The sequence below is a fragment of the Rhinatrema bivittatum genome, chromosome 9 (assembly GCF_901001135.1).
Source record: "Rhinatrema bivittatum chromosome 9, aRhiBiv1.1, whole genome shotgun sequence".
Lineage (NCBI taxonomy): Eukaryota > Metazoa > Chordata > Amphibia > Gymnophiona > Rhinatrematidae > Rhinatrema > Rhinatrema bivittatum.
The window spans coordinates 161383915-161396739 of NC_042623.1; the positions used below are offsets into that span (position 1 = coordinate 161383915).

Here is a 12825-nt window from a genome sequence, read left to right on the forward strand (position 1 = left end):
CCTGCCCCGTTCAGGAGTAGCTTTTGTACATCCCATTGTTCTTGAGTCCATCTGGCTACATGCTAGGAAATGGAGAAATTATTTACCTGATAATTTTGTTTTCCTTAGTGTAGACAGATGAACTCAGCATCCCGCCCACGGCTGCCCATGAACTGTACCAAGGAATCGCCCATGAGATGAATCTCGATTCCATGAGGTTACGGGTAAGCCGTCACCCTATTCCTAGTCCAGGGCATCTATACTTTTGCTGGGATCCAAGCTTATGTTTGGTTGAGTACAGTTGTGGTCTCCAGTTTGTTAATCAAGTTTTTAATCAAGTTTCTTAAGCAAGTTAGATTGTAAGCCCTCTGGGGATAGAGAAATACCTACAGTACCTGAATGTACAGTGCTTTCCGAGTAAAAAGAATAAATAAATAAATAAGTTATAAAGTTGTATCCAAATTCTAATCAAGCTTTTCAGTAGTGTGTCCACATTGGCTTTTGAAGAGAATACTGAATGGCTGAGATCACTGCAGGAGTATATATGGGGTAATGTCGGCTTTGAAACCTGACTCCGTCTCCATCTGCTAACAGGAGAGCACATAACGCATTGATCCTGAGTCCATCTGTCTACACTAAGGAAAATTAAATTATCAGGTAAGTAATTTCTCCGTTTTGCTTTGCCCACTGCTCTTCTGTCTTCTCTAGTTTATCCTATGCAATTAATACTTCCTTGAAATACTCCTCCATCTTTAACAAAATGTATTTTCTTTTATGTTGATTGATTGTGCTTTGTTGCCTAAAGTATTTGTTTTTATGTTTAAGATACAGTACTTTTATATTTGATATGCTGATTAATTGTAATCTGCTTTGATCTATTGCTGAAAAGGTGGAATATAAGAACTGTAAATAAATAGGTCTGTAGGGGAAACTGCCCTCATGATATAGGTATGAGTTCCACACTATATTACAGATTTCCAGAAACTGAGGTCCCTGAGAGCTCCCTCTGTAGGTGTCATAGGAATGTACTGAAAAGGTAGCATACCTCTCTTTCAACACAACTGTTCTATATTTTGAAGCTGAATGATAATTTTCCACTTCTTTCAGTGCCAAGCCAAAAACAGAAATTCATGTTTCCATGGCGACTTCGGTTGGTATGTCGGTGGAAGCAACATCCAATCAGAACAATGAGCAGCCAAGCATGGTGGTACAGCCCTGCTCTCAGCCGCCTGTGCCCATGGCAAGCATCATTGCTACAGCCAGTCCCCCATCCCAGCCAGCCACAGCACTTTCTGCGGTTACTGCCACATCAACTAACGCTGCCGCTACCATTGCCAGCATGGCCACACCAACCGCCCAGCCTGCAGCCAGTGGGACACTATCTGCTGTAGTGGGTCCCACACTACCAGAGGTTAAAATCAAGGAGGAAGTGGAACCTCTGGATGTAAGCCGTCCAGTCTCAGGTACCTGCTTTGTGTGGACTTGGCATATTAGTCTGATTGAAGCCAAAGATAGTAAAGGCAGGAAATGATCAAGATTTGGATGCCTTGTCCAGGAGGAGCAGGAGTATCCCAGCTTAGGCCCAAGGGACAGCACACCTGTACCTTGGGCCTAGGCTGGGATACTCCTGCTCCTCCTGGACAAGGCATCCACTTACACACTTCAGTTCTAACTTGCAGCAACTGTTGTTGTTACACGATTGGATCATTCTTCCATAAAATCACCAGTTATGGTCTTAATTCAGTGGTTCCAAAATTTGGCCTGGGGGATCCTCAGCCAGACACATTTTCAGAATACCAATAACGAATACACATGAGAGAGAGAGATTTGCATGCACTGCCTTCATTGCATGCAAATTCATCTTATGCATATTCACTGTGGATATCCTGAAAATCTGACTAGTGGGGGATCCCCCTGGACAGGTTTGAGAACCACTGGTCCAGTTGGTTTGTGTGATGTAAACAAATGTTCATGAACTGTCAGATGCATTTCATCTATGACTTCCACTGGATTCTAATACAGGTCTCCAGATTTGGAAGGTGAATGCAGTAAATTGTGTGTCCCTAGTAAGCTCATGATTTCCTCTGCCAGTCCAATATGTGCTGTTAATATTGCTTCCACTTGCTGCCCCCACTCTCTCTGTACAGTGCTTTCCGAGTAAATAACATAGACTGAATTTTCCCTTTCAGTGGCTTGTTTCTATAGAAGCAGGAAGGCAGCAGCAGTGGGAGAGTGTGGTCTGATGATCCCCTCTCCCAGACTATTTGCTTAATAGTGAATAAGTTCCTCAGCAAGTCAGTGTCTCACTGACTCACCTTAAGTAACCATATCCTGGGGAAGGCAGTCATCGCACAGCCCACAGATTATGCTCCTTTATTTAGTGCATAGAAAGTTCTGGACTGGCCTGATAGCTCAGTGGCAAGAGCTGTGCATGTCTATGCACAAAATCCTGAGTTTGATTCCTGGATCAGGACTTCTGCAACCCAGGATGGTTAAGAATGGGATTGCTGTGGAGGCAATGCTCATAGCCCTTCAAGGGAGGGAGTTCTGACCCATCAGTAAGGTGACATCTGGTGGCTGGATTTAGAACCCATGACTCAGGGTTGCAGAAGGACTGTTGCTGTAATGACCAGACTAGGAACAGTGGGAGGGTCTATTAAAATAGGGGGGAAAATCCTGAGTAGTTGTGAATGAAGGCTTATGGTGCTAGATCGCAGCTGTGGCTCTGGCTGACCTGGAAATACAATGGAGTGAGAGGAAACTGCCAGGTGAAAAAGAAGACAGCATTAGCTGCTGACAGCACAGCTCTTAGGTGCTTGGTTTTAATGTGTGCATTCTGTTTTAGAAGACAGCTGAATCTGATTCCCTGTATGTACCCGGATCAGTCCAGACCATGGGTTGAGCCTCCTGTCCAGCAGATGGAGACAGACTAAAACTGAAAAGGGTATCCTATATCAGGACAGAGCCTACCCTGCAGCTCTTCAGTATTTGTCTGTCTCCAGCAGATGGATCAGCTCACCCTGCGGTTCCCTGATTTTGGCTAGTTAGCCCTTTCCCGGTTTGGGTACTTTTCTTTAAAGGATCAAGCAAGTACTTGTAATTTGTTCTGGTTTAAAAAACAAAACAAAACATAGAATTGGCTCTGTTTTGGTTTTTCTCTCTCAGGAGACAGCATTGTCTCCTCGCTCTTTTGGGGCTTAGGGGGGCTTGGCCCCTTGTTTTCCCATAGCCTAGGCCCCTGTTCCCAGTGATCCTATTGGGGGTGAAACTGGTGGTCCAGTCACTCCCCCCCTTACCTGGCTCCTTTTTGTTCTGGGATGCTTCTTCCCTGGCAGTGCCCTCAGGGAATGTACATTCCCCTGTATCTAGTTTTCTGAAGTAAAAAAAAAAATCCACAAGCTGGTCTATTTTTACTTCTGGGGCATCTCTTTTCACTTCTCTCTCCCGGCAGCCAGGGTGTTGTTCACAGAGGAATGTGCAGGGTTTGTTCCTCTGCCTCCGCTCCTCCCGGCAGCGAAGTTCAGTCAATCAACTGATTTTTTTTTCTTCAGATCACAGCTCCTCTTCATAGAGAATGCTGCGATCACACTGCTGCCTTACTTGTGGTGAGCCCTTGACATGTCTCTCGCACGAGGGGCTCTGTTCTTCATGTTTGCCGGGTGGGGAAGGTCCTTCCCCGGCAGTGCTAGCAAAACAAGCCCGGGGTCGCTCCTCTCAACGCGTGGCCAGGCCGTTCCTGGGTTGGCAAATTGCGGGAACAGTGGCCATCTTGGGGGTTTCAGCAGCTCCCGATCCGGAGCTGCTCAGCGCAGAAGAGTTGATTTTTTTTTTTTTGGGGTCTCCCCCCAATTTGAGCCCCGTGCAACCCCAGGACGAGGTCCCTGACCCCCCTCCAGCAAGTCTAGACCACGTTTTTCGTCGGAATTTGTGCTCCTCATGCACAAATCTTATCTGGCCAGCTTGCAGGAGGAGGAGGACCCTTCACCAGGTCCCTGCCAGCTAAAATCCCGCAGCTGGCCCCTCCGCTCACTCCTGCGGCTCCGGATGCGCAGGGGTCTGTCCGAGTGCGGGTGGTGCCGGGGGCCCTTCCTTCCCTGGACCCTCCGGCGTCTCTAGGGACTTCGGATCCGAATCTGGACTTGGCGGAGACGCTTCCCCCTTTGGAAGGGTTCTACGTTTATTTCAGAAAGAGGAATTGGAACCCCTCATTCCCTTTGTACTTCAGGGGTTAGGGATTGAGGGGCTCCCGGCGGATACTCTCACTGCCGCACTGCCAGTGAACATAGACCCGGTCCTGGCGGGACTCAGGGCTCCTGCTTGTGCTTTTCCCTTTAATCCTATGCACAAATTGCTGCTCCTCCGGGAATGGGAAGCTCCCGAGGCAGGGCGCCGCGTTGGGAGAGCCATGGACAAGCTTTGTCCTCTCCCGGAGGACTGCCTGGAAATGCTGAAAATTCCCACGGTGGATTCTTCAGTCTCCGCTGTGACCAAGCACACCACTATTCCAGTGGTGGGAGCTACGGCCTTGAAGGATGTACAGGATCACAAACTCGAATTCCATCTTAAGCGTATCTTCGAGGTTCTGGCCTTTGGAGTCTAGGCGACTATCTGCAGCAGTCTCATGCAGTGGGCAAGCCTTAGGTGGGTTCAACAATTGCTCGGCAGCCAGGACCTCCCATCTGCAGAGGCAGAGCAGGCTGAATGGTTGGAAGGCGCCATTGCGTATGGGGCGGATGCTCTGTATGATCTTCTCCGCATCCAGGCGAAAGCGATGGTCTCGGCGGTATCCGCCAGAAGGCTCCTCTGGTTACGCAATTGGTCAGCGGACCTGTCATCCAAGGCGCAGTTGGGCATTCTGCCTTTTAAAGGTAAGTTGCTCTTTGGTGAGGACCTTAAGCAGCTTATTAATTCCTTGGGTGAGAACAAGGTTCATAAGCTGCCTGAGGACCGACCGAAACAATCCCGAGCGTTTGTGCCGTCCCATTCCCGGCTCGAGGGAATGGGACGGCACCTCGGCTCGAGGGAATGGGACGGCACCTCGGCTCGAGGGAATGGGACGGCACCTCGGCTCGAGGGAATGGGAAGAAGCACCTCGGCTCGAGGGAATGGGAAGAAGCACCTCGGCTCGAGGGCGAGGTGCTTCTTCTAGGGGTTATCCTTCCAGGTCTCAATCTTGGTCTCAGCCCCTTCGAGGTCACCAGCCCTTCCGCGAGGGGGCATCCCAGCGTACCACCCTGAAGCCCGCTTCTCAATGAGATTGTCGACCCATTCCTACGTTCCCAATCTAGGGGGTCGTCTCTCCCTATTTTTCTAGGAATGGGTCAAAATCATGTCGGACCAGTGGGTTATCGAGGTTATCCGAGACGGTTACGCTTTAGAATATTCTCGAGATCTGCCGGACCTCTACGTAGTCTCTCCTTGCAGACGTCTGAAACGGGATGCGGTGGCCCAGACTCTTACCAGGCTCCTGCAGCTGGGCGCCATTGTCCCATTTCCAGCGGAAGAGCTTGGCGCCAGCCAGTATTCCATCTACTTCATAGTACCAAAGAAGGAAGGTTCCTTTTGCCCGATCTTGGACCTCAAAAGGGTCAACTGGGCCCTCAAGGTGCCACATTTTCGTATGGAGACCCTGATGGCGGTCATAGCAGCTGTTCATTCCGGCAAATACCTGGCCTCTCTCGACCTAACGAGGCATACTTCCACAACCTGATTCGCCCCAAACACCAGAAGTACCTTCACTTCCACATTCTGGGCCAGCATTTTCAGTTCCGGGCGCTCCCCTTCGGTCTAGCCACCGTGCTGTGCACCTTCACCAAGGTCATCGTGGTGGTGGCGGCGGCTCTCCACCGGTAAGGAGTCTTGGTCCATCCTTACCTGGTCATCCTGGTAGCACCCGAATGGCCCCGCAGGCCGTGGTTCGCGGATCTGGTCAACCTGGCGTCGGATGGGACTCTTCATCTCGGCCATCTTCCTCATCTGCTTTGGCAGGGTCCCATATTTTTCGACCAGGTGGATCGCTTTTGTCTAGCGGCCTGGCTTTTGAAATGAGACGTCTGAGGCTTAAAGGCTATAAGGAGGAAGTGATTACCACTCTCCTGTTGGCTCATAAGCCATTGACTTCTTTGGCTTATGTACGCGTTTGGAAAGTTTTTGAGAATGTCTGTTCTGAATCGGGTGTCTCGGCGTGCTCGGCACCGGTTTCCGTGGACCTTTCCTTTCTTCAGAAGGGCCTCTCCAAGGGTCTTTCCTTCAGTTTGTTGTGCGTCCAAGTGTCCGCTCACGGTTCTCTCCTCTGTCGAGTAGAAGGTCACACCCTGGCGTCTCACCTGGGTGTTGCTCGGTTCTTGAAGGGCGCCAAGCATTTGAGGCCACCCGTCCGTTCCACATGTCCATCCTGGAATCTCAATCTAGTCCTTCAGGCTCTCTATGTGGCTCTGTTCGAACCTCTCCATCGGGCTACTCTAAAGGATCTTATGCTTAAAGCGGTTTTCTTAGTTTCTATCTGTTCCGCTCGTCGGGTTTCGGAGATCCAAGCGTGTCCTGTCGGGAGCCCTTTCTGCGTTTTTCTGATTCGGGAGTCTCTCTCTCAAAACTGTTCCTTCCTTTTTGCCGAAGGTCGTTTCTTCCTTCCGTGTTAATCAGTTGGTGGAGCTTCCCGCATTCTCTCCGGAGGACGTTGCGGGTCCCACTGTGGGCGACCTTCGCCAGCTGGAAGTGAAACGCGTGTTACTCCGTTATCTGCAGGTCACCAATGAGTTTCGTATCTCCGATCATCTTTTTGTCCTCTGAAGTGGTCCAAATAGGGGCAAACAGGCTTCTAAAACTACTATTTCTCGGTGGTTGAAAGAGGCAATTTCCTCGGCCTATCTTTGCCAAGGCCGGACAGTTCCTGAGTGCTTGAAGGCTCACTCTTTGCGTTCTCAGGCTACTTCGTGGGCGGAGAGTCAATCAGTATCTCTGCAAGAAATCTGCAGGGCCGCTACATGGACATCCTTGCATACCTTTGCTCAACATTACCGTCTTGATGTACAAGCACCGGTTTTTGGTTCTTTTGGTCGGCAGGTGCTTTGGGCGGGACTGTCTCGGTCCCACCCGGTTTAGGGAAGCTTTGGTACATCCCACGGTCTGGACTGATCTGGGTATGTACAGGGAAAGGAAAATTAGTTCTTACCTGTTAATTTTCATTCCTGTAGTACCACGGATCAGTCCAGACACCCTTCCCTGGTTTTTTCTTTTCTGCCATCCACTCGAAGCTTTTCCTACAGGTCTCTGGATGAATGTCACCTATCATTATCTTAAGGACACCGGAAGCATCTGTATTGATGACCAAGGATATGCAAGAGCGCTATTCTACAGAGTCCTTGCCTTATTGATAATTGGTTCATTTGTTACTCATCTGAGTCTTGTTTACTTGCTTGATCTCTTTTCTTGGTTGTCTTAGTTTTTATCTGCTTTGACAATGGTTATACTGAAGGGCTGCAGGGTAGGCTCTGTCCTGATATAGGATACCCTTTTCAGTTTGTCTGTCTCCATCTGCCGGACAGGAGGCTCAACTCATGGTCTGGACTGATCCATGGTACTACAGGAACGAAAATTAACAGGTAAGAACTAATTTTCCTTTCCTGCTGTCCTGCCTGATCCAGACCCTTTGAAACTGAAATGTTTTTCTTCATTTCCCATGGTAAAGATGGCCTCCATAACTAATGGAGATGTGTGCTTGTGCTCAGCAGTGAAGTGGTAATGTCTGCTCTATTAGCTGAAGATTCAGAGAAAAGCTGCTCTGCTATTGGGCACAAGACAAAAGCACCCAGCAGAATTTCTGCAACAAGCCAAGTGCTTTTTTTTATTTGAAACAACGCGCCCCCCCCCCCCCCCCAAAAAAACAACCAACCCAAAACATGGGATCCATCCAGGCAGATCCTTATACTTGACCAGCACTAGGGCTTCACTTATTGGAAGCATGAGTACTCCTTTAAGTCTTTTTCATTCTTTTTTCAGCAGTTCCTCCCTTGGCACCAAATGCTATATCATCTTCTCTGGCACTGCTGGCCAACAATCTTTCAATGTCTGGTAGTGAGCTGCCCCCGGGAGCATCCCCTAGAAAGAAGCCACGAAAGCAGCAACACGTGATCTCTACAGAGGAGGGCGATATGATGGAGGCAAACAGCACAGACGACGAGAAATCCAGCAGTATGAAAGCCCTGGTGGTAAAGGCAGAGAAACGGAAATCCCCTCCTAAGGAGTATATAGGTATCTGGTCTTTTCCCTGAAACCCCCTCTCCCCCCCCCTTCTCTCCGGCTATCATGGTGTATATAAGTATCTGATTTATAGCGTTTGCCTTCCTCCACCACAGGGGGTTCCCCACCCCCAAGTTGTGTCTAGCCATCTGATTTCTATCATTCTTTATTTGCCACTCCAAACAGTGAGGCGTAGCAGTCTGGAAATATTTTAGAATGGATGATTGTGGGTTTTGGAGTTGTATTGTGGTTTAATAACAGTTCCATGAGCATGATGAGATCCTTCTAAAGATGTGATACTACAAGTTCTCTAACCAAAGAAATTCAGGTTACAAGGAAAGTCCAAAGATTCAGTAGCTTTGAGGGGACATGAGACTACTTCAGATAGTGGAACCAAGCATAGAAATTTAGGAAAGCATGAGTAAATTCCCTTTTCACTATAATAAAGCTCAGACTAAAATAATTATAGTATGGAGAGTTGAGTTTTTAGCTTTTGAGTTAGGTTGATAGGGAGCTGGGTTGGGACCTTTTAAATTTGAGAGGAGAGAGAAGGTTGTGTGGTACTGATTTTGAATGATTTGTTAGAAATGGAAGGATGGGTAGGAATTTGTTACCTTCTTATTTATAACCTGAGGGATCTTATCTTGGATGTAACTTGTCTCAAGGTCCTTGTGACATGAGGTGGGAAAGCAAATATACCAAATAGATAAAATAATAAATCACTCCCATATAGCAAGAGAGGATGCTACTGTCTTAAAGATACTGATGGTGATTGATGACTGAGAGGAATGAGATGATAGCAAAATAGTATTTCCCCTTCATCTGACCAAACCAACCTAGATGCATGGGTTGTGCTCCCCAGCCAGCAGACAGAGGCAGATAACTTTAGGTTTGTTTTTCATATGAACTTTAAAAAAAACCGGTACCTGGACAAGCAGTGTGCTAGTAAGGGAGACACTTTTTTTTTTTTTTTTTTAAACCTGAGGAGAAGTCTGCGGAAAGGAGAATCAAGACACAGGTTTTAGGACTGGGAAGGGAGGGAGGAGGAAGGAGAATTTCACAGACTGGTGCTGGAAAGTTTCTGTTCTGAATTACTGGAAGCCCCCTGGTCAAAGGGCTATGCTCAACCAAGGGAGGAAGTCAGGGCTATCGCCCCAGGAGAAGCCCACTCCAAAACATTTCTTCACCCGTCCCAGCCAGGCTTCTCATAGCAAGGGCTGCTTGCCTATCTTCTGCTGGAGACAAAGAATACTGGCAGGGTGAGAGCAGCATGGGTTCCTGTAAGGGACGATGTCAGCAAACCTGTTACTGGTCTTAGGGCTCTGGCGGTGCAGGAGCTTTAGTGGAACCACATGAGTTTGCATACTTTGCAGGTCAGTCCGGGAGGGGAAAGGAGACTATGGCGGTAGCTCAGGAGCATGAGAAACGAAACCCGCTTTCCCTATATGTACCAGGATCAGTCCAGACCACTGGGTTATGCCTTCCTTAAGAACATAAGAAAATGCCATACTGGGTCAGACCAAGGGTCCATCAAGCCCAGCATCCTGTTTCCAACAGTGGCCAATCCAGGCCACAAGAACCTGGCAAGTACCCAAAAACTAAGTCTATTCCATGTAACCATTGCTAATGGCAGTGGCTATTCTCTAAGTTAACTTAATAGCAGGTAATGGACTTCTCCTCCAAGAACTTATCCAATCCTTTTTTAAACACAGCTATACTAACTGCACTAACCACATCCCCTGGTAACAAATTCCAGAGTTTAATTGTGCGTTGAGTAAAAAAGAACTTTCTCCGATTAGTTTTAAATGTGCTCCATGCTAAACTTCATGGAGTGCCCCCTAGTCTTTCTACTATCCGAAAGAGTAAATAACCGATTCACATCTACCCGTTCTAGACCTCTCATGATTTTAAACACCTCTATCATATCCCCCCTCAGTCGTCTCTTCTCCAAGCTGAAAAGTCCTAACCTCTTTAGTCTTTCCTCATAGGGGAGTTGTTCCATTCCCCTTATCATTTTGGTAGCCCTTCTCTGTACCTTCTCCATCGCAATTATATCTTTTTTGAGATGCGGCGACCAGAATTGTACACAGTATTCAAGGTGCGGTCTCACCATGGAGCGATACAGAGGCATTATGACATTTTCCGTTTTATTCACCATTCCCTTTCTAATAATTCCCAACATTGTTTGCTTTTTTGACTGCCGCAGCACACTGAACAGACTATTTCAATGTGTTATCCACTATGACACTTAGATCTCTTTCTTGGGAAGTAGCACCTAATATGGAACCCAACATTGTGTAATTATAGTATGGGTTATTTTTCCCTATATGCATCACCTTGCACTTATCCACATTAAATTTCATCTGCCATTTGGATGCCCAATTTTCCAGTCTCACAAGGTCTTCCTGCAATTTATCACAATCTGCTTGTGATTTAACTACTCTGAACAATTTTGTGTCATCTGCAAATTTTTATTATCTCACTCATCATATTTCTTTCCAGATCATTTATAAATATATTGACAAGTAAGGGTCCCAATACAGATCCCTGAGGCACTCCACTGTCCACTCCCTTCCACTGAGAAAATTGCCCATTTAATCCTACTCTCTGTTTCCTGTCTTTTAGCCAGTTTGCAATCCACGAAAGGACATCGCCACCTATCCCATGACTTTTTACTTTTCCTAGAAGCCTCTCATGAGGAACTTTGTCAAACGCCTTCTGAAAATCCAAGTATACTATATCTACCGGTTGACCTTTATCCACATGTTTATTAACTCCTTCAAAAAAGTGAAGCAGATTTGTGAGGCAAGACTTGCCCTGGGTAAAGCCATGCTGACTTTGTTCCATTAAACCATGTCTTTCTATATGTTCTGTGATTTGATGTTTAGAACACTTTCCACTATTTTTCCTGGCACTGAAGTCAGGCTAACCGGTCTGTAGTTTCCCGGATTGCCCCTGGAGCCCTTTTTAAATATTGGGGTTACATTTGCTATCCTCCAGTCTTCAGGTACAATGGATGATTTTAATGATAAGTTACAAATTTTTACTAATAGGTCTGAAATTTCATTTTTTAGTTCCTTCAGAACTCTGGGGTGTATACCATCCGGTCCAGGTGATTTACTACTCTTCAGTTTGTCAATCAGGCCTACCACATCTTCTAGGTTCACCGTGATTTGATTCAGTCCATCTGAATCATTACCCATGAAAACCTTCTCCATTACGGGTACCTCCCCAACATCCTCTTCAGTAAACACCGAAGCAAAGAAATCATTTATAATCTCTCCACGATGGCCTTATCCTCTCTAAGTGCCCCTTTAACCCCTCGATCATCTAACGGTCCAACTGACTCCCTCACAGGCTTTCTGCTTCGGATATATTTAAAAAAGTTTTTACTGTGAGTTTTTGCCTCTACAGCCAACTTCTTTTCAAATTCTCTCTTAGCCTGTCTTATCAATGTCTTACATTTAACTTGCCAATGTTTATGCTTTATCCCAGGGGTCAGGAACCTTTTTGGCTGAGAGAGCCATAAACGCCACATATTTTAAAATGTAATTCCATGAGAGCCATACAATATGTTTAAAACTAAATACAAGTAAATGTGTGCATTTTATGTAAGATCACACTTTTAAAGTACAATAAGTCTCTGAAAATATTACACCAGGCCTTAAGACACCAATACATCTCCTATTAGGAAAACGGACCAAGTCAGGCTGCTATAGAGTCCTACACAGAAACTACACGCCAGCAGAAAACCTCACCTGAATCACGTGCTGATCCTCACCTAACATAGAATAACGAGACCAAAACGCATAACTAGAAGCATGCAGAAAAAACTGAATTGGAAACTGCAACAAGCCAGGGTCTCTGTATGCAGTGTAACAAAGGAAAAAAGAAACATCACCCATCCTTATAAAACAAATCAAGAAATATAAAATCATCAGCAGTAAAACTGTACTAACAAAAAGAACATATTTCGAAACAGCTGATGAGTGGAATATCCAATAATTAAAAACTCATATAAAAAATTTCCAGATACCAACAAAATATTTCAAAATAGCAGACACAAAGACCCAGTAATGAAAAATAATAAGGATACAAAAAATATTTTGCTCTGCATACCTGGGAACGTTTGATATCCAGGTGTCCTGAGATTGTTCTGAATTAGCAGGAGGAGGGGAGGTTTGCTTGGAACTTTCTCCTCTCTGTCACATACCAGCGCTCTCTCTCACACTGGCTCTCAATTACACACCTATACACACATGCTCTCAGTCACTCACATATACACATGCTTTTTCTCTTTCACTTATATAGGCTCTTAATTACACATTTACACACATGCTGTCTATCTTTTCACGCTTACACACACACACAGGCTTTCAATCACATAAATACATGCTGTCTTTTTCTCTCACACACAGACTCTCATTCACATGCTTATAAACATGTCCTCTCTTTCTCTCATTTACACACAGGCTCTCAATCACATACTCACATGCTCCCTCACCTAAATCAGCTCTCAATCACACACAGACACACATGGTCTCTCTCTCTCATTTAAATACAGGCTCTCAATCACATACTCACATGCTCCATCACCTAAACCAGCTC

General features: G+C 46.3%; 1 protein-coding gene across 6 annotated transcripts in view; it reads left to right on the forward strand.

Moving 5' to 3' along the window:
* SAP130 (Sin3A associated protein 130) overlaps window positions 1-12825 on the forward strand; it is a 147014-nt gene that overhangs the window by 117308 nt on the left and 16881 nt on the right. For 4 of the 6 annotated variants that reach the window (XM_029615573.1, XM_029615569.1, XM_029615570.1 and 1 more), the window contains exons 16-17: window positions 1087-1442; window positions 7978-8229. In XM_029615573.1, the coding sequence (XP_029471433.1) occupies window positions 1087-1442; window positions 7978-8229 (608 nt within the window). The remainder of the gene's footprint in view (window positions 1-1086; window positions 1443-7977; window positions 8230-12825) is intronic. The other 2 variants (XM_029615571.1, XM_029615574.1) reach the window with 1 other exon arrangement.